This window comes from Marmota flaviventris, chromosome 2 (assembly GCF_047511675.1).
Source record: "Marmota flaviventris isolate mMarFla1 chromosome 2, mMarFla1.hap1, whole genome shotgun sequence".
NCBI classification, from domain to species: Eukaryota; Metazoa; Chordata; class Mammalia; order Rodentia; family Sciuridae; genus Marmota; species Marmota flaviventris.
The window spans coordinates 138004786-138025917 of record NC_092499.1 but is presented as its reverse complement, the minus strand read 5'-3'; the positions used below and the strand labels follow the sequence as shown (position 1 = coordinate 138025917).

The 21132-nt window shown below is 51.3% G+C and overlaps 1 protein-coding gene across 2 annotated transcripts; it reads right to left on the bottom strand.

Annotated features, from left to right (window-relative positions):
- Positions 1-1418: 1418 nt before the first annotated feature.
- Positions 1419-15526, bottom strand: Mfge8 (milk fat globule EGF and factor V/VIII domain containing). Of its 2 annotated transcripts, XM_027955789.2 has the most exons (9): positions 15363-15525; positions 12337-12462; positions 11885-12016; positions 9341-9522; positions 8761-8916; positions 7736-7880; positions 3263-3447; positions 2313-2468; positions 1424-2215 (listed from the first exon to the last, which is right to left on the bottom strand). In XM_027955789.2, exons 1-9 carry the CDS (start codon positions 15433-15435, stop codon positions 2045-2047), a joined length of 1326 nt encoding a protein of 441 aa, XP_027811590.2. In that variant the 5' UTR covers positions 15436-15525; the 3' UTR covers positions 1424-2044. The 2 variants fall into 2 exon arrangements, with proteins under 2 accessions (XP_027811605.2, XP_027811590.2); XM_027955804.2 differs by lacking the exon at positions 12337-12462 and having other exon boundaries at positions 1419-2215; positions 15363-15526.
- Between the last annotated feature and the right edge of the window lie 5606 nt (positions 15527-21132).

Sequence of the window (21132 nt, the reverse complement as noted above, 5' to 3'; positions counted from 1 at the left end):
CCTGTGACCACTGTCCACCAACCACCCATGGAGAATGACCCCCAGAAAATCCTCAATCTGGCTAATATGGGCCAGTTGACAGATGGAAGTGAAGCTCAGTGTCCCCACTGCGAAGACTCTGGATCTGGCAGGGTTCAAGCTACATTAATTACTAGCAGGCAGAACCATCCCCAGCAGATGTGATGGGGAAAATGTTTCTCCTACCATAGGTGGTCCTCAGAGGAGGCCAGAACAGGGGACAGGGTCAGGACATGCTCCCAGGAGCACGTCCAGAGGCCAGCAAACCCCAGAAAGAATTGACCCCAAGCCTAATCCACATAGGTCCACAGAAAGCTGGAAACAGGAGGGGAACCAGATACCTCTGGGGTGAGCATCCTGCATCCCCAGCTCCAGGGAGACTGCCACCAGGCCCTTTTACTTGGAAGCCCTGGCAATTCACAGCTCTCAGAAAGGAGCCACTTCCAGTCCAGTGTCCCTGATATGGCTCCACCCAAACCCTTTCTCTGGCAGCCACGTGGCTAGCCTGCTGCCAAAGAGGCCCAAAGTTTGGTCAGGACAACTCACCTTGGAAACGAGGGTGAGCCAGGTGGGGATGTAGCTCTGACAGAGCCCTTGCCCAGCATGTGTAAGCCAGCACCACCACCCCCAAAAAAGTAGGGGTTTCACTGACCCCTTTCCCAGCTGCTCAGCCCCACCTCTAGCTGCCGTCCCCTTCCCAGATCACCAGGGCTCTGGCCTGAACTGCTCCCCCCCTAGCCACTTTTTAATGGTCCCTGCATGGAGGAGGGCAGAGAGAGGACCCCTTTCCTCCCAGCCCTAGGGTGCACTTGCCAGTGGCCTCCCAGGAACCAGTGTGCTCTGCCGGGAGGCCCTGAGCCCAGTTGACAGAGCCCAGCCCTCTCCTCCCATTCCACACCACCCACACCAGAGGCTCCCTACAGCCCGAGAGCGGCCCAGGTTCATGGGTTTCTACAAGTTTCCCCAGCCCAGGGCTCTAATTACAGAAAAGATGAAACTCGCGAAAGGGGAAATCAGCAGCCGGACCTGGTACATCTTCCTGGGGCGGGAAGGGAGCAGAGCGTTCATGGAGACGCCTCTGGGCCAGGACTGCAGGCCCCTGACCAGGCAGTAGCTGTGGGCCCCATCCTGGTGTGTGTGGGGGGGAGGGCGCAGTTGGGTGTAGAGGTGGGGAACAGGGAAGAGGAGAGTCAGGCTTCAAGGACTAGAAGCCTGACCTTCCCCCAGAAGCCCTGAGCAGTCTCTCTCCTCCTGCTGTAAGCTATTTGTAGTCAGACAGGTGATGAAAGAATGCTGGGCAGTGGTGGGAGCCAAGGCCAGTCAAATTCCATTTCGACAGGACAATGATGAAGCATGGCAAGAATTCCAGTGGAGAATACAAATATATTTTGGAAGCTGCCTGTGTGCTCGCGGGTGAAGAGCCAGCACAGAGGCCCCCACGCCCACCCAGCCTGCCCACCTCCCTGCCCAGCTGGCTTCCCCATCTGTCCACAGAACGCACCCCCCCAGCTTCTGTCTTCCTAGGGCTTCGGGACAAAGGTCCAGAGGGGTCTCCAGGGGGATAAAGGGGAAGTACTGCCAGGTGGGTGCAGTGTCAGGCCTGAGGCAGCAGCCTGTTACTTCCAAACTGTGCCTCACGGCTTCCTCTGGGGACATGGGAGTGTGGTGTGCAGAAAGGTGTTCAAGGTGACCCTGGCAGAGTGGACCCAGAGCCTGGAGTGCGGGACTCTGGAGAGGTGTAGGGAACCCACAGTCCTGAGCCTGCCCCTCCCTGTCCATCCCAGACCTACTCAACTCCACAGTGCCTGAGAAAATGAGATGGCAGGAGGGCTGGGTGCCAGGGACAGTGGAAGATGGAGGGTGGGGGTGAGGACAGGGAGGGAGGGAGGGGACTGCATGTTGGCATCTCCTCTGAAGCCCCACTGCCCTCCCTGCCCCCAGCCCCACTACAATCAGAAAGGAGTTCCAAAGAGGCATGGCCCACAGGAGGCAGGAGGTTCTGGGAGGGGCAGGTGGCCCAGTAGCCTCAACGGCCCTCACTACTTCGGCTGGGCCTATCGCCACAGCCCAGCAGCTCCAGGCGCAGCGTGATGCGGTTGTGCCAGGCCACAGGCAGGATGCGCACATAGCGGGCAAAGATAGATGCCTCAAACATATTCTTCTTGTGAGAGTTGTTATCCAAGTTTCCAGGGAAGACCTGGAGGCAGAGGGGGTGTCAGGAGTACCCCAGAGTCAGCCTCCCTCCCCACGGTGCCCTGGGAATAGTGAGGGGAAGGCCCTGGACAGACACCCACCTTGCTGTCCGCAGCCCCTTGCTCCTTGTACTCGGTCCAGTTCACACCATCGTTACTATAGGCCACCTTGTAAGCTGCCACGTACTGGATGTGGCCAAAGTCACGGGCCCCCTGGGTGATGATGCCTGTCACCTCTTTCTGGGAACCTAGGTCAACCTACAGGGAAAACCACGCACATTTTCTTGGCTTGCACCATCTCCAGGAAGGTGGAAAGAGGCAGGTGCACTGGGGCATGATTTGTTTGGGGAAAGCTACTTTCCTTGGCCAAGCCTCAGCTTCCTCATCTATAAAATGGGCACACATAATACCACCCATGGTGCTGGGCACTTCACTTCAATAAAGCTAGGGCTTGGCTAACTCTACAGCAATCCCTGCCAAGGCAGGCAGCCCTTCCTGGAACCCGACTCCTGGCCAGCTCCTTGGATCCAGAGACAGACACCTGCCCCCATCTCTCACCACTGTGGGGAAACTGCCCCTGGAGAGACGTCCCAAGATCAAGGTTGCAAAGGAAACTCACTGCCACCCAGCACAAGCCCCAGCAGATCCTCATCCTGCCAGGACTCAGTTTCCCCATTTCTAACACAAGCTCTGGTTCTCCATCACTCAATATGTCTCAGTTACATAAGTCAGAGCACATCTGTTCTGTGTGCATATGGAAAGGTCCCAGGACACGGGGTGGGGTGGGGGGGCCCCTCCTCCATCCTGCCCTACTGTTTGCCCACAGGTGGCTCTACCCCACACACACGCACCCTCTCTCCACCAGGGGGCCTTCGTGGAAGCAGGAGCACAAGAAAGGTGGGGCGTATTGGGAGGAAGAAAAAGAAAAGTCAAAGACAAACAAGGCTTTGCAGAGAGTCTCTTGGGGAGCACAGGCCTGGGCTGGGTGGAGACCTGGCAGCCCCACCTGATCCCACCAGACCAGCCTGCAGCCCAGGAGGGGCCGGACCCACCTGCAGCCACTCGGAGGCATCGTTGGTCTGGGCGGTCCAGGCGTTGAACTTGCCCTGCCTGTCCAGCCGCCCGTAGAAGGGGTACCAGCCGAAGGCACGCAGGCCCCAGGTCTTAAAGCTGCTGGAGGCTGTGATCTGCTTGTCGGGGATGGTGTTGTCCTTCAGGCCCAGAGGTTCAGAGCATCCTGCCAGCAAGCAGACAGGGGGCTGTCACCTGGATCTGGGATCCGCAGCTCCCCAGGGCATGAGCACAAGGCAATGAAGGGGAAGAACCACAGACCCCGATGTGCCCCTGGCAGTCTTTCTTTTCTTTTTTTGTTTTTGTTTTTTTGGAGACAGGGTCTCACTATGTTGCCCAGGCTGGTCTTGAACTCCTGCCTCAGCCTCCTAAGCAGCCGGGACATGGGAATGCACCTCCACACCAGCCTTGGTATCCTGACAACAGAAAAAAGTTCCACCTGTCTTCAGGGACAACTGCTGTACTTGTCATTGCCTGCTTAGCTCTCTTCTCACCTCGGCTGGTCTTAGCTCCACCCCAACATCACCCAAGACGTCCCCGTGGCCACGGCTCTTCTCCTTTGGCAGGCTCAGCTCCACCTTCAGACCGGACTAGAAAGACACCTCCTCCAAGAAGCCTGCCCTGACCACCTCACTGACATCTCCCTCCTCCTTCCTCCGGCACTCCCCCTTCCTCTGCATGCCTGCTGGCCACACTACTGATTCTGGGACTATCATCCAAAACATTAACCACCACCATGCCATTTACCCAGTGCTTTCTTCAGTCCTTCACTTACTTCAGCCACAGAAAAACCTTAAAGAAGTAGATATCAGCAACCCCATTCTACAGATGAGAAAATCAAGGCTAAGAGACATTAAGCATTGTGCCCAAGTCATACACACACAGACTCCTATCCACCATGCCCCCTGCCAGACCCAACCAAGGCCTGCGTGGTGGCAGCTCCATGATGTGCAGGACAATAGTCCCGCCCTCCAGCAGGTGGAAAGTAGAAAAGTCAGAGAATCTCCGGTGTTCAGGGATGTTCCTGTACCTTCTCCAGCAGCACCTTGTCTAATTTCTACCATAGGGCCTTTGCACACTCAAATGTTTTGGGGATGCTGTCACATAGCTCTGGGAGGGCTGGCCTAAGAAGGTGGCCTTTGCTGCACCCCGACCCACCCCAAACACCCAGGAATGTGCTGGAATATTTTGCATTCACATCTGCACCTGCACCTGGCCAGAACAATTGGGGATGGGCAAGAGATAAAACTCTCCAAAGAATGATGGGTGTGTCTCACACCTGGAGGGGTCCCTGCCACACAACTGCCTGTCCCACAACTGCCTGTCCCTTGGAGGAATTGGGAGGTGGGGGTAGGAGGCATGGACAGCCATCTGGGACACACCTCCTCTGGCCATCCCTGGATGCCTACATCCTAGCCACTTGAGACATCTGCCTCCCAGATGCCCTGAGGAGCCTGCCAATTGTACCATCACCTCGTGAGGTCAGTGCTGTGCTCCTGGGCTGGCAGCTGGCTAGTCTGTTGTGTCCAGAACAGAGGACCCTTGGGAAGGCTACAGCCTGGGGTAGTTTTGCGGAGGACACCAATTCTGCATCATTTGCTCAAGGCAAGACCATGCACAGACCACCTGTTTCTAGAAGGCCATGCTCATCTCCCTCTGGGCCTCCCCAGACTTCTAGGGAAAATGCAGGCGGGGGGGTACCAGGGCAAGAGCCATCATTCACTAGGTGACCCCAAGATGTCTCTTCCCTTCTCTAGGCCTCAATGTCCTCATCTGCAAAATGAGGTATTAAAGTAGTACTTCTCACTGGGCGCGGTGGCACACACCTGTAAACCCAGCAGCTCTGGACACTGAGGCAGGAGGATCACAAGTTCAAAGCCAGCCTCAGCAACTTAGCAAGGCCCTGAGCTACTTAGTGAGACCCTGTCTCAAAAGTAAAAATTAAAAATAAAAAAAAAAGGTTGGGGATGCGGCTTAGTGGTTGAGCATCCCTGGGTTCAATGCCCAGTACCAAACGATAAATAAAGTTCTATTTCTCACAGGTCATCTGGGGATCTTGTTAAGATAAAGATTCTGTATCAGCAGGCCTAGGGCAGGGCTGGAAGTCTGCGTGTGTAGGATGCTCCTAGGTGACACTGATATTGCTGGTCCATGGAGCTCCATGCCCACCAAGCCACCACTCATTCTCTAGCCAGGCTCCAGTCCCACAGGCCTTCATCTATCTTTCAATGCACCCCAGGGCCTTTGCACTTGTCATTCTAATGCCTGGAAAGCTCCTTCCATGCTTCCCAGTGACTGCCTTTCCATCACTCAAGCTTCTACTCAAAGGCCACGCCCCACAGCAGATACTGTGCTGCCCGCTCCCATCACCCTCCACCATTTCCTTCAGAATTCTTTCTGCTATCTGATCTTTCTTTATTTGTTCCTTGTCTCCAATCTGACTCCCTCATAAGAATGCAAGTTCCATGAGGTCAAGGGTCTCACTCATATTGTTTCCTAGAGTCAGATATTCAGGGGGAGCTTAGAAAATTTCTTGAGTTAAATGGTTAATCAGTTCACCAGGGAGATGGCACCTGCCTGCAAAGGCCAATCCTAGTGCAGGGCACTAGTACCCTTGTGGATTCCTGGGGAACATGCAGAGCTTAGCGCCACCTGTACACACACACACACAGATATATGCACATGCACACTAATACTCTCTCCAACCAACTGAAATGCCTGCAGGGAGAGAAGCCAGGCCAGACCTTGGGGGGAAGCACCCAGGGCAACTTTGCCTCCTCATGTGCGAGGCCTGGCCTCTCCTGGCCCCAAGGGAAAGCCAGCTTTGGTGCCTCACGCATCACAGATCCTCGTTCTTACACCTTCCTTCCTGGGTCAGCATGGGGCCCAAGGGTAAACTTCATCTTTTATTCAGGGCTACCTATAACTGACACAGTGCCTCTGCACACATTAGGGAAAGACACTCCTTTCTCAAGATACGTTACTATGGCAGCCTTAAGACCAAATCTTTGGCTGGGGATGCGGCTCAAGCAGTAGCGCGCTCGCCTGGCATGTGTGCGGCCCGGGTTCGATCCTCGGCACCACATACAAACAAAGATGTTGTGTCTGCTGAAAACTAAAAAATAAATATTAAAATTCTCTCTCTCTCTCTTTAAAAAAAAAAAAGAACCAAATCTTCAAGTTGAGACTATAAGGAGTGAGGGACTCCAAGGAGAGGAGCACAGACCTGGCTCCATCCTTTACCAGTTGCTCAAATTTCCTTTTAGCAGAAGGCAGTCTCTAACCCCCACTTAAATGAGATGGCTCAAAAATCTGTGACCCTGGGAGAGGGTCATATCACTACAGTTTATCCCTAAAAAAAAAAAAAAAAAAAGTGGTAGCCAGGTGCAGTGCAGCATACTTGCAATCCCGACAGCAAGGGAGGCTGAGGCAGGAGGACTGCAAGTTGAAGGCCAGCCTCAGCAACTTAGAGACCCTCTGTTCCAACATAAAAATTTAAAAAGGCTCGGAGAGTGGTAGACCTCTCTTGCCTACCAGGCACAAGGCCCAGGGTTCCACCCCCAGTACAGCACAACAAAGAGGAACCCAGCAAATCACAGAACTCAGTTCTGAGAAGTACTAGATGGTATCTAAAATGAGATAACAGGAAGAAGTACACAGAGAGGGGATGCAGGGCACAGGAGGGCAGGTCCTTCGTAAGGCAAAGAGCCACCTCTCAGCTCTATGGCTCTGCCTAGTGAGCTCTACAGTTCCACTGGTGACCAGAAGGTGGCACTGTGGCTGCAAAGACCTCAAGAAAGCTGAACTGAGCTGGGCTGAGACAGCACCCATCAGCTCAAGCCAGGCACCCAGACCTCTCCAATGGGGAGTTTCTCCTGGCTTATCAGAAATCTATTCCTTTCTGGTCCCCATCTTTCCATCTGGGAATCTGGAGAGGGCAGCAGAAAGCATCCACACCCTACCATCCTGGAAGCCCCCGTGTTTCCCTTGAATGCAGACTATAGGAAGTTGCAGTAAAAGCACTGGACAGGTAGGGTCAGAAGCCCAGCTGTGTACTCTTGATAAATCATTTATCTAGGTCTCACTTCCCTCATTCATTCATTCACTCACTTATCAAATATTTATCAGGCACCAGAAATACATCAAGGAACAAAGCAGACATTCTCTGGAGGTAACATCTGCAAAACAGAACTAATGCTATATATTCTAGGAGCTCAAGGAAACAACCAGAGTAAATGAAACTACTCTGAAAACTGAAAGGACGCTTTTTTCTTCAGTACATGGAATGCCACAGGCATAGGTTGGCGGACAGTTAAAACCTGGGCTGATGCCTCTGGCATGTATGTCCTATGTGAGCTCAGGTCCCTAGGACTTGCTGTTGCCACTACCCAGCTTAAGAAAAGAGGGGACAGGAAAGGCCACCTCCAGAACTCACCATGGTCCCCAGCACTCACCATTCAACTCACAGCCAAGGAGCTCAAAGCGGAGGGTGCAGCCCCGGCGGCAGGACACAGGAAACAGCCTCACGTACTGTGCCTCCAGGGGCGAGCTGAACACGTTGATCTTCAGGCCGCTATTGTCCACATTTCCCTCAAACACCTAGGAGGGAGGGGATCAGTGTGAGTGGCCCCCCTTCCTGGACTTCCACACCCTCCTCTTTAGGCCTGGTAGGTAGACAGAGGGCTGGGAGAGCAGGCAGGGGCTCAGAGAGCAGCGCTTCCTTTGACCACCCCACAGCCCTCAGCAGATTCTTGTTCTTACACCTTCCTTCCTATGTCACTATGGGGCCCAAGCATAAACCTCCATCTTTTATTCAGGGCTACCTGTAACTGTTAGAGTGCCTCTGTGCACATTAGGACAAGACACTCCTTTCTCAAGATACATTATTATGACAATTTTCTATAGACAAAAGTATACAAGCATTCAATATAAGTATTTTAAATAGTACCTGCTTAGTAATGACCTCCTTGAGCAGTCAGTATACAACCTGCACAGCTATACACTGTATCTCCAAAGGTTCAGAATGAAACCCACCTCAACCACCACTACCACAACAAGTCATTGCACTACTTTAAGCCTCTCTATTCTCATCTAAAAAGGGGGGCTATTACTTGTAATCACACAACATGGTCACAATCTGTCTTTATCAGTTTTTTTAGGAGAGCAGGGATTGAACCCAGGGGCACTCAACCACTAAGCCATATCCCCAGCCCTGTTTTGTATTTTATTCAGAGACAGGGTTTCGCTGAGATGCTTAGGGCCTCACTAAGTTGCTGAGGATAGCTTTGAACTCACAATCCTCCTGCCTCAGCCTCCCAAGCTGCTGAGATTACAGGCGTGCGCCCCGCTCTGACTTTACCAGTTTCTAAAAACCAAGGCTCACCTCATGGCTAATCACCCAAGGTACTCTTGTCTCTCTGGGGCCCTCGGACTGGGCTAGAAACCTACCAGGTGCTGACCTTAACCCCAGCAGGCCCACCTTGTCTCCAGACCGCTGTTCATCCTGGATGAACTGGAACTTGAGTCCATCAAGGCTGTAGGCCACCTTGAAGGTCTTCAGGTACTCGGCGTAACCTGCCCGGCTGGCACCCTGTGTCACCACACCTGTCACCCGCATCTTCCGAAGCAGGTTCACCTGCACCCAGGGAAAGAAGGATAGTACCCTCATCTCCCAGGGTCTTTCTACCTGGGATTCAGGCTGGCACAGCTCTTTATCACCCACCCAGTGGAGGACAACCCAAGCAGAACACAGGACGGGCAGCTGAGGAGTAGCTCTAGTGGGGGGTTTGCTCCTCGGGCCCTCTAGACCAGGGCTGGGGAAAGCACAGGAGGCCCCCAGAGGCCTCATGTAGAGCAAACAACCCCTCCATAACCAGGACCTGCTCCCTACTTATCCCAACCATCTACCCCAGGCCCCAAGGTTTCCCTACCATTACAGATAGTTCACCAATGGAAACCTGTCACCTTGTTGCCTGGACCCCAGGAATGAGCTCCCCAGATGCAAACCCTCCATCTCACCTTCTCTCTTCACCCTGCCCAGGTCAGCATCTTCTCCATACCTGGATCCAGGGCTTCCTGTCATAGTTGCTGGCTGTCCAGGCGTTGACGATGCCCGTGCGGTGCAGGCGGGCCAGCTCCGGGGCCCAGCGCTGCAAACCCATGAAGCCCAAGTGCACAGAAGAGGCGGAGACCTGGAAGTCAGCGATGGCACCCTCCTCCATGCCCAGAGGCTTGGCACAGCCTGCAGGAAGGGACAGGACAGTGAGGGGGGGGCCACCCCAGCAGGTCCCAGGGCCCAGCTGGGACCAAAGGACAAGAAAGTAAGGCAGTGTGACCTCTGCTGCAGAGCCAGAGCCAACCTCAGACCCTCACTCAGAGCAGAGACCACAAAGGGACAATGAGGGCAGAGTGCTAGGAACAGGTACAGAGGAAAGGTGCCTGGGAGGCGCAGCGAGGAAGAGAGGGGCCAGGCCGGGACCGCCATGACCCGCAGCTGCAGTCTCCCTACAGGCTGCGGTGGGTCTTGTTCTTACAGGGAATTGGGCAGCAACTCTTCTGAAGTGCCACGAGGACTGGTGGGAGAAAATACAGTATGAGCTCCTCTTTTTCAGCATGCCCCGCCCAGCCCCTGGCTTCCCCAGCAGGGTGGCTTCAGGAGAAGGGGTACCTCGGACAGTAGCGAACAATACACACACCACACACAAAGCAATGAGCAAATCTGCCCAGAGTTTTCTAGAATCCCACTGGCAGGAGCTTTGTGGGTGGGGCAAAACGTCACCCTCTTTTCCCTTTAGCGTTTACACCTTCTGCCTGTGAGTCCTCAGCCATCTGTGAACACATCCCTGCCTACGGCCCCATCACCTACATTGTTACCCCAGCAACATGGTACCAGGGACCCAGGACAGCTACCAACCCTACACTCACACACACCCCCATCTCCCCACCAGTCTGGGACTCTCAACCCCAGAGATGTACAGTACTTCCAGCTGCCAAGCAAAGGACCCAGGACAAATCTACTCTGTCCCCCCACCCACGCTAGGGATTGAACCCAGAGGTGCTCTACCATTGAGCTATACCCCCAACCCTTTTCATTCTTTATTTTGAGACAGGACCTTGCTAAATTACTGAGGCTGGCCTTGAACTTATGATCCTCCTGCCTCAGCCTCCTGAGTCACTGGGATTACAGCCACGCACTACCGCACCCAGTCTGATACCTCTTAATCCAACATCCCAGGCTCATGCTCATGCTGAGCTTGGTACTATCACACTCACAAGGAAGGTGAAGTGCCAAGTGGGGCCAGATGCCTAAGATCCAGGCTATACAGTGGATCTTAGTGGCTATACAGAGATATGACCCCAGGTGGGCCTCCAGGGCGATCCTCACACCCCACAGTGTCCACACCAAGGGACCCAAATGTGGGGATCTCTATGTGGGCATCGAGGAAAGAGACCACACAACAAACAAGGAGGGGCTGCAAAATCCCTCTGGGGGGTCCCCTGCCTGTGTGGTCACCTCCTGCCTTCTACACCAGGTGCTGCCATATCCAGCCCCTGGCTGAGAAGCTGAAAGAAGGCTAGGTGGGTAATTCCCACTCAGGCACACCCATGGTTACCTCGGCTCCCAGGACGGTAATTAGTGGCCCACCTGGCCCCACCCAGGGCTCATCTTCCTTGGCGACCTCCCCTACCCACACACACATCCTTCCACCCAGGACCTCAAATATATCTGGCCTCAGTGCACAGCCCAAGGCACGGGCCCTCAGCACGGCCTCCTCTGAAGTGAAGGGCATCCTGGCACTTTGCCTGCTTTTCGTCAGGGACCCAGCCTCATTTCTTCTGGAGGTCAGCAAGCCTCAGAGCCCACCCCAACATCTACTTGAAGGAGGACCAGTCACTGTTCTGCCCCCAGCCCAAGATGTTTAGCAAATGACCTGCTAGAACGTGGGACCCCCACTCTACCCAACCCTAAGTTCAAATATGGACCCATCCACCCCACAGAGGGCAAGAAAGGGTCCTGGTGTGACTGGGGCCCAGGGAGGGAGGGACTCCCAGTAGGCATGGAAAACTATTTCCAGCAATGCCACTGTGGCCATGTGGATAACAGAGTAGGTCAAACTGGGTCAGCCCCTCTGCACACGCCAGGCCTCTGGCCATCACACCATGAGAGAATGACCCAGCCTCCCCCTCCTCCGCTCCATGAGGAAGCCTTAGATCAAACTTGGACCAAGCGTGATTTACTAAGCTCCTGGGCCCCTAAAAATTAAGAATGTGTTTGTTTTCCCTTAATGGCAGAAAAATCCCAAGACTTAATTCTAACACTGTGTGTCCGGTTTGTGGTGACTCGGGAAACAGCACTCCCATGACCTCTGGGGTCACCACAACCCCTGCCTCCCCTGCAGCAAGGTCAGGCCTGGCTGGCAGTCTAAGAGAACAGAAAGAAGCCCGGGGAGGAAAGCAGGGCCCTTTATCGCCTTGGCCTAACTGAGATGCTCTCCCTCCCCTCAGTCTCCCCAAAGGCATCCTTGCCTCAGGGAATCAGGCCAGATTATAGCCTGTGGCACAGGACAGGGTCTGCCTCAGAAGCAGGCACTCAGAGAACTCACTGGTCTCACAGTGGACGCCCACGTAGCCCTGCGGGCACACGCAAATGTACTGGGTGAAGACATCCCCTCGGTGCGCATCGCCAATCACCTGGCACTCAGCATTGTGGTAACATGGGTTTGGGGAACAAGGACCTGGAATAGATAAGATGGGCAGGTGATCAGTGAGGAGCTGGGGACATACAGGAAGCAGCAAACAGTCCAAGCCCAAAAGGACACTCTACCCAAATTCAGCCTACTACCACCTCCTTCTCTTTTCCCCCAATCTGCCTGACGGAGCCTCAGTTAGCTTGGAACCAAGGAGGTTCCAAATAAGGTAAGCATCCAGCTTTCCTTATGACCTGGAAGTTCCCAGGGCAATGCTAGGTGTCATCAGGAGAGGCACTGGAGACCCCTGCCTACTTGGGGAAGAGCTATGGGCTAGGGTGGAAAAGCAGGCCCTTGCAGGCAGGTACCTCTCTCTGTCTCGTTGCAAATGAGGCCTGTGAAGCCCTCAGGGCAGAGGCAGTAGAAGAGGGCGTTGTCCTGGCCCATCAAGCAGGTCCCACCATTCAGGCACAGGCTGGAGTCGCAGAAGTCACCTACAATGGCAGTCCCTACTTAATCATTCCATTAATGTTTGGAGGGTCAACTACTATGAACATGTGAGGCCCCTGAAACAGGAAAGCCAGATGCAGCCCAGTCCTTGAGAAGCCAGTGGAGAAAAGGAAGGCCAGTCAACAGATGATAAACAAGTGCCACACACTAGCAGAAAAGTGCACAGGGGCCACCAGAGTCTGATTTCTTCCAGGGAGATGTAAGTTTTACAAATGAGGGGACATTTGAGCTGGGTCTAAAAGACAGAATGAGAAGGTCTCAACCTGGGAAATGACAGAAGAACATTCTAGAAAAGCAGAAGCACTGAGGGCATGCTGTGTTGGAGAATAGTAACATGTATCTGAAAGGGTAGTTTGGGCCAGACCAGGAAAGATCTTAAGAATGACAAGTTTAGGAGGACACGGTGGCACACGCCAATAATCCCAGCTACTCAGTAGATTAAGGCAGGAGGACAGAAAGTTCAAGGCCAGCCATAGCATCTTAACGGAGACCCTCTCTCAAAAGCAAATAAAAAGGGCAAGGGAAGTAGTTCAGCAGTATAGCACTTGCCTAGCATGTGGCAGGCCCTGAGTTCCATGCCCAGTACCACCAAAAAAAGAAAAAAAAAAAAAAAAAGATTGCAAGTTTAGATTTTGCATCCTGCCAATTAGTAGCTTCTAACTTTCCTTCAGTCTCCACAGCATTGTCCAACAGGAACACACACTTTCTCAAGTGTGAGGTAGGATGGGAAAACCAGTTTTAATCCTTGGAAGAAGGTTGAAAAATCCCACCTTCAGAAACACGGACAGGGTCACCTGAGATGGGGAGAGTTTGGTGGCTGCAGACAGATCCCTCTGGATGAATGGTGAGGGAGGAAGTCAGATCAAAAGAGTGAGGGGCAAGGATGGATTTGAGAGACACTGTGGAGCAAGAGTTTTTAAAGGTAGGAGGAAGGCTGGAGAGGCCATTATGGCTTTTGGATGGGGCCCTGGGTGACAGATGTGCATTATCAGTTCAGATGAAGAACACAGGAGAAGGGGGGAAGGGGGAGGAAGAGGAGGAGAAGGAAAAGAAAGAGAAATCGGCAGCAGCTATCTTGAGATAGGCACCTGGGTTTGTGGTCTGTAGGACTGTATGTAGGGCAGTGCTCAAATCCTGCTCCTATTCCCACACCCGGAAAGGAGCCCATTGAAAGCAGGGTTCTTGGCCCACTCCCTTGGAAGCCCTCCTTACTCCAGCACATCCTCAGTCTCTTGGCTCTGATGTCAACCAGTGAACTGCGGCCCTCCTCCAGGGTTAGCTGGCCCTAACCAGGGTCCTCTAAGGACGGTAGAATCCCAGAGGGCCTTCTCAAGACCGCACACCCAAACCTGCTATTTGGCTAAAACAGGAGAACGCCCCCCCCCCCCCATAGTCACCCACCCCAGAATAAAGGGTCTTTCTGACATCTCAAAGCCCCAGGGAGCTCAGGCTTGCCCAGCTCCTCAGGCAACACCATTAATGAACACAGCCCTCAGCGCTCCACCTCACAGGGGCCTGGGGAGCTTAAGGCGGCTCCCAAAGAGCTATTAGTCATTGGCTTTAAATAGCAGGTTAATCCCCTCCTCTGACCTGGCAGGCCACAGGCAAGCCTCACACAGAGGCTCCAGAAGCTGGGAATGGCCAAGACCTGGGCTCCCCCAACCCAACAGGGACTTCTTTCCTCCTTCCCTAGGGCACCTTCCCCCTATACTACTGGGGGGAGGGGTTAAACAGTGGTATAGGGATGGGGGAGGGAGGGTGTCCTTTACCGGGCCAAGCATTAGACTGTCTGGAGCAGAGTAACCTGCACAAGGTAGAGGAGGTGAGTCCCCTCCTCATGCGGGGGGCGAGGGGCGGGGGCGAGGGGCAGATCACCCTCTACAAAGCCATTTGGGATTTCAGGATGCAGCTCTTTGGTAAATTTCCACAGGGTCATCTGCTTGGGGAACACTTAATTGGGGGCACAGAGAGGAGGCGGAACCGGGCTTTGAAGACCCACTCATCTTGCCGGGTGGCTGGGAAGGACCAGTTCAGCTTCGGGGAAGGCGGGGGTCCCACCCATTATAGGATGGCAGGGCTGTAGTCTCATTTTTATGAGAAAATGATGGAGGAGCTATCTGAAGAGCTCTTACCCTCACCCTCAGTGGGCACCACTTTTCACAGCGAAGGAGATGAGGCATCCCCAGGAACCGCGTGCCGGAGGCCCAGCTGTCTACTGGGGGCCTCTAAGCGGAGGAGGAGGACCACGGAAGATACAGCACCCGGCCAAGGCCACCGGAGGGAGGGAGTCGGGAGACTCCCCACCAGGAGCCAGCCCTTTCAAAGTTCCTCCCCATTCTCTTGGCCCCCTGCCGGATCCACCTGGAGCCCAGGCGACCGCACCGACTCTCCAGCCCTTCCCTTATCTGACCAGACCCGGACAAGCGGGGGCGCAAAAATCCAAAGAACTGTCCAGCCAGGTGGAAGTTGCCGGGGAAAGTTGGTGGAAGAAAACGCTTCGTTTCAAAAGCGGTGGAAGGATTCGAGAGTCAGCCACAGTTAAAGGTCCTCATTTTACAGACGGGAAAAGAGAGGCCCGACGCAGCGGATTCCTTTGTTATGTGTATGCCGCATCCCTGAGGGCGCAGGGCTGTCACCCGGTGTCCCGCGTCCCCACCCAGCGCGCCACCCTCAATCACTGCCTAAAAGTTCCAGCACGGAGAGCAGCGAGGCCGAGCGCTGCCCACCTCTCCAGCCAGGGCGCAGTTGGAGAAGCCTCCCGGCGCGGGTCCCCCGGGCTTCGCCCAAGTTTGTCAACAGGGAGGCGGAGGGAGGGCGCCGCGGAGAACTTCCGAGAGACGCGGAGAGGAGGGGCGAGCGCGAGAGGGCGGCGCGGGCCACTCACCCGAAGCGGCGAAGAGGCCGGAGGCGCAGAGCAGCGTGCCGCACAGCGCGGCCAGCACGCGGGGGTCCTGCATAGTGTGGGGGCGCGGGCGACGTGCTGGACAGTCGGGACCCGCGAGTTCTCGCTCCTGCTCCTCTGGGACCGGAATAAATCGGGCAGCTCGGCACCGCCCACAGGCCCACGTGCTCCGCCCCGACCCGCCCGGGGCGGACTCGGGGCGGGGCTTCGTGGCCAGGGAGGGAAGGAGGAGGGTCCTAGGGGTCCCGGCCACCGGCCACCCGCCTCCCGCCGGGGCCACACCCAGCATCCCACTTGGTGGGAGGCGCCAAGTTTCCGGTCCTGAGTGCGCTGCACACTCAGGAGGAATTAAAATGAAAAATAAAAGATTTTTTAGAATTAAGAAGAGATGCTAAAGCTTATTCATAATCACAGAAATGAATTAAAACTACAATGAGTACCGTGTTTCACTTAACAGATTGGCAAGTATCACATTATTATTACCGTGGCGGCTGTGCACTGAGAGTAAAACTTGGTTCAACTTCTCTGTTTGGTAATACCTATCAAAATGACAAGTGCTGACACAATACAAGCTAACAATTCCGCTTATAGGCATTCATCCTACAGAAATTCACAAGTGCAACTGATATATATATATATATATATATATATATATATATATATATATATATATATATTAAAGTATCATGGCAGCATCATCTGAAATAGTAAAAAGACCAAAAAAGGAATTAGCAAACTTTTTTCTGTAAAGATTCCAAATAGAAAATATTTTGGGATTTGTGGGCCATAAGGTCTCCATAGCAACTACTCACCTCTGCCCTTGTCCCAGGAAAGCAGCCATAGACAACACTGAAGGAAATGAGCCTATGTGGCTGCCCAAGAGGCAAAACCAGACTGAAGGAAACTTGCCTGTCACATTGACTTTTTACTGATTCTTTTTTATCATATGCAAATACCCCTTGTTTGGAAAAAAACAATATTTTAATAATAATTTATTCCAGACTAGCAAAATGGGGGAGGGGGATACACACATCTCCCCTACTGGTGTTTGAGACCTAGGTTGAGATGAGCCCACTGGCAGGAGGCTTTTCTTAAAACCATTCTGAAAGGGGAAAAATGTGTGATGAACTCAGTCACAGAAAAAACATTTGATAATATTCCACGACCTTCATGACAGAGCTCTCAACATGGAGGAATACAAGGGAATTTCCTCAGCCTGATTAAAAAAAAAAAAAAAAAAAAAAAAAAAAATATATATATATATATATATATATATATATATATATATATATATATACCTCTGAAAAACAGTCAATATCAGATGCAATGGTAAAAAATAATATTTCCTCTAAGATCAGGAACAAGATGAGGATATCTGCTCTCGTCACTTCTATTCAATGCTGAACAGGAGGTTTGAGTCAGGACAACTAGATAAGAACCAGAAAATACATCTTTTTTTTTTTTTTTTTTTTTTTTGTAGTGGGGATTGAATTCAGGGGCACTTGACCACTGAGCCACATCCCCAGCCCTATTTTTTTTTTTTTTTTTGTATTTTATTTAGAGATAGAGTCTCACTGGGTTGCTTAGTGCCTCACTATTTGGTTAAGACTGACTTCTAACTCCCGATCCTCCTCCCTCAGCCTCCTGAGCCACTGGGATTACAGGTGTGCAACACTGTATCTAGCTCAGTGGAAAGAAGGAAATAAAACTGTCTCTACCTCTATTCACAGATAACATGATATTATATATAGGAAACCCTAAAAAATTCACATGCAGCCCAGCTCAGCGGTGCACACTTGTAATCCCAACTACTGGAGAGGCTGAAACAGGGATGAGGATGTAACTCAGAGGTAGACCACTTGCACAGCATGCACTGAGGCCCTGGGTTCAATCCCCAGCACTGGAAAGAAAAGAAAGAAATAGGAGGATCACTAGTTTAGGGCCAGTCTCAACAACTTAGTGAGATCCTGTTTTAAAATAAAATAAAATGGGCTGGGGATGTAGCTCAGTGGCAGAGAGGCTTACCTAGCATGAGTTGAGGCCCTATATTCAATTTCTAGTACAGAGAGTGTGAGAGAGAAGCATCCCTCTGATAGCACTGGCCCAAGAGGCACTAAGAGGCACATGAACGGACTGCAGGACAAAGTGATACAACAAGATCTACCAAAAAGGCAAGGAAATGCCAGCTTCAGCCTAGAAAGTGGGTCCTAGTCAAATCTAGCTTCTAACTATACCCAGATCTCAAACAGGTTTAGGTCCTCCTACTTAACAATGCTGGAGCACATCAGCAATCAAGTAGACCAATATCATCTCAACTACTCAGTGGGCACCTCCACACCATAGTTGCCAATGCTCCCATTGATGGTGACAAAATAATCAATCAAAATAACCTTCCAAAACACCTAGGTTTTGGAAGACCACAAACATTATTTCCCTCCTAAGGCAATGATTGAAGTTCTTCTCTAGGGTAAATCCTACAAAAATAGGTAGTGACATCACTGCTGAGATTATTTCATCTAATTTTAAAGCAGTACAAAATAGTTTCTCCTAAGTGGGGCATGGAATCCTGTGTTTGTAATCCCAGTGACTCAAGTGGCTGGGCAGGAGGATCGCAAGTTCAAGGCCAGCCTGGGCAACTTAGTGACACCCTGTCTCAAAATTTAAAACTCAAAAGGACAAGGGTTGTAGCTCAGTGGTAGAGCAGCCCTGGGTTCAATCCCCAGTACTATCAAAAACTAATTTAAATACACACACACACACACACACACACAAAAGCTATTCATTTCTATGTTTAAGCCAAGATAAAAGGGCAGTGGGGCATAAGAAACTCTATCCAAAGTCCTTGGAACAGAAAGTTCTTGAAGTCAGTGTGAGCACATTCACATGATGGAATTTGAGATTATGACTGTGATAGTTGTTTCTTTCCTTCTACAAATGGAACTTCTATCTTAGGTTGTGTGAAGGTACTGGATCTTCAGCCATTCATGGCCTGAGCATAGATCAACACCTTTGGAAAGGGCTCTCTTGTTTGCTTAAATGGCAAAACCTCCTGAGTCAGACTTCTGGAGGGATTTTGCCAAAGAAGCTCCTGCTCCTTGGCATGGACTGGGCTCATGCACGGGACTTTTCTTTTGTCCTCCCTCTATTCTGCAATTGCAGTTGGATGCTTCTGCTACTTGACTTAGTCCTTTGTCTCTTTGGCCCCTAAGGTCTTTGTGGGTGTGTGGACAGTATCTCTCAGCGCTGGCTTGAAGCTCGAAAATCTCACCACTTTCCTGGATCTGTTTTGTGATCAGAGAGTTCATGATGACACGGGTAGCTTTAGCCTTCACTGCTGGGATCCTGTCCACACTGTCCATGGCCATTGACAGGGTCAAAGCAGGGGAGAATACATTGGTCCCTCCTTCCTCTGCCTTGCGGCAAGATGCTAATCCTTGTGATCTGGAATCAATGGCTTCCAGGGGATGCTACCTATGTCCCCTGGAGGAAGAGTCCTCAAGCGCACCATCATAGGTGTATGAGGTACATCTGATAAGCAGGAACCTCCTGCCTAGAGGCCCACTAGGCTCAAGAACAGGTACTCCTGGTTGTCTTGAAGTCATTGAAAGTCTGTGATCCGAGTGGTTTTCTCCATGTAGAATTTGGAGCTGAGTTCCTGCTACCATAGTTAAATGATGTGACGACCATGCTGACAACAGATGTTAACAAGGAACATTGATTGTCATGCTGCTGCAGATCAGCAAAGCTTCCCAGGAAGAGTCCCCAAAGGTTCTGTTCTTCTACTGTTGTAAAGCTGACAGGGGCCCAAACTCTGGCACTGATGTAGTTCAGAGGATCCATAATTCCTTCGAAGTAGGGGTGCTGTACAGACCCAGCGATACCAGTGACAATAAGGAAGGCATCCAGCACCAACCAGGGAGCACTGGCCTCAATTGTTTTGTGTTGTTGTTATTGTTGTTTGTTTTTTGTGGCCCTGAGGACCAAACCCAGGGCCTCACACTTGCTAGGCAAGCACTCTATCTCTGAACTATATCTCCAGCGCTTTTCATTTTATTTTGAGACAAGGTCTTTCCTTGAGTTTCCCAGGCTAGCCTTGAACTTGTGGTCTTCCTACCTCAGCCATCCTTGTAGCTGGGGTTATATGTGTGCACCACGGTGCCTGGCATTAATTACATTTCAGAATGTTTTTTTTTTTTTTAAATATTTATTTACTTTATTTTTCCGGCAGACACAACATCTTTGTTAGTATGTGGTGCTGAGGGTCGAACCCGGGCCGCACGCATGCCAGGCGAGCGCGCTACCGCTTGAGCTACATCCCCAGCCCCAGAATGTTTATTTCTTTTTTTATTCTAATTTGTTACATATGATAGCAGAATGTTTATTTCTAGTATAAGAAATACAACTGGGAGCAGTAACACATGCCTATAATCCCAGTGATTCAGGAAGCTAAGGCAGGAGGATCACAAGTTCAAGGCCAGCCTCAGCAACTTAGACCCTATTTCAAAATAAAAAATGAAAAGGGCTGCAAATGAAGCTCAGAGGAAAAGCACCCCTGGCTTCAATCCCTAGTACCACACACAAACAAAAATTTGAGAGTAAACTTAGCCGGGCACAGTGGTAAACAACTGTACCAGAGACTTTGGAGGTTGAGGCAGAAGGATCACAAGTTCAAGACCAGTCTCAGCGATTTAGTGAAACCTTGTCTCAAAATAAAAAATTAAAATTAAATAATGGCTGGGTCTGAGTATGGTAACACACGCCTATAATCCCAGTGGCTCAGGAGGCTGAAGCAGGAGTATTGCAAGTTCAAAGCCAGCCTCAGCAACTGAGTGAGGCCCTAAGCAATTTAGCAAGACCCATCTCAAATAAAAAATTTAAAAGGGGCTGAGGATGAGACTGGTTGAGTGCCTCTGGGTTTAACCCCTGGTAGAAGGAAGGAAGGAAGGAAGGAAGGAAGGGAGGGAGGGGAGAAGAGATGACTGGGGATGTAGCTTAGTGATTAAAGCACCCCTGGGTTCAATCCCCAGTATCAAAAAAAGTTTTTAACAAAAGAAGTACAAGTCTCATACACTAATAACATCATTGAAAGAAATTAGAGGCCTAAATACTGGAAAGGCATCCCCTGTTCATGGGTTGAAGGGCTTGTATTGTTAAGATGACAATGCCTGCCAAATGATGTCAGATTCATTACAGTCCCTATCAAAATTCCACCTGCTTTGTCAGGCATGGTGGCACATGCTTGTAATCCCAGCGGCTCTGGAGGCTAAGGCAGGAGGATTGCGAGTTCAAAGCCAGCCTCAGCAGCTTAGCAAGGCCATCGGTTACTTAGCAAGACCCTATCCCAAAATAAGAAATAAAATGGGCTGGGGATATAGCTCAGTGTTAATCGCCCCTAGGTTCAATCAATCCTTGGTACAAACAAACAAAAAATTACACCTGCCTTTTTGGTAGAAATAACAAGCTGATCCTAAAGTTCATTTGGAAATATAAAGAACTGAGAATAGCCCAAACAATCTTTAAAAACAAACAGAAGAGAAAGCCTAAAGAATGGGAGAAAAATCTAGCTACTCCTCTGACAGAGCATTAATATCTAGAACACATAAAGAGCTCAAAATTTTTTACACCAAAAAAATTAAATAACCCAATTAAACAAATAGGCAAATGAATTAAAACAGACACTTCTCAAAAGAAGAAATATAAATGATCAACAAATACATGAAAAAATGTTCAACTTTATTAGCAATTATGGAAA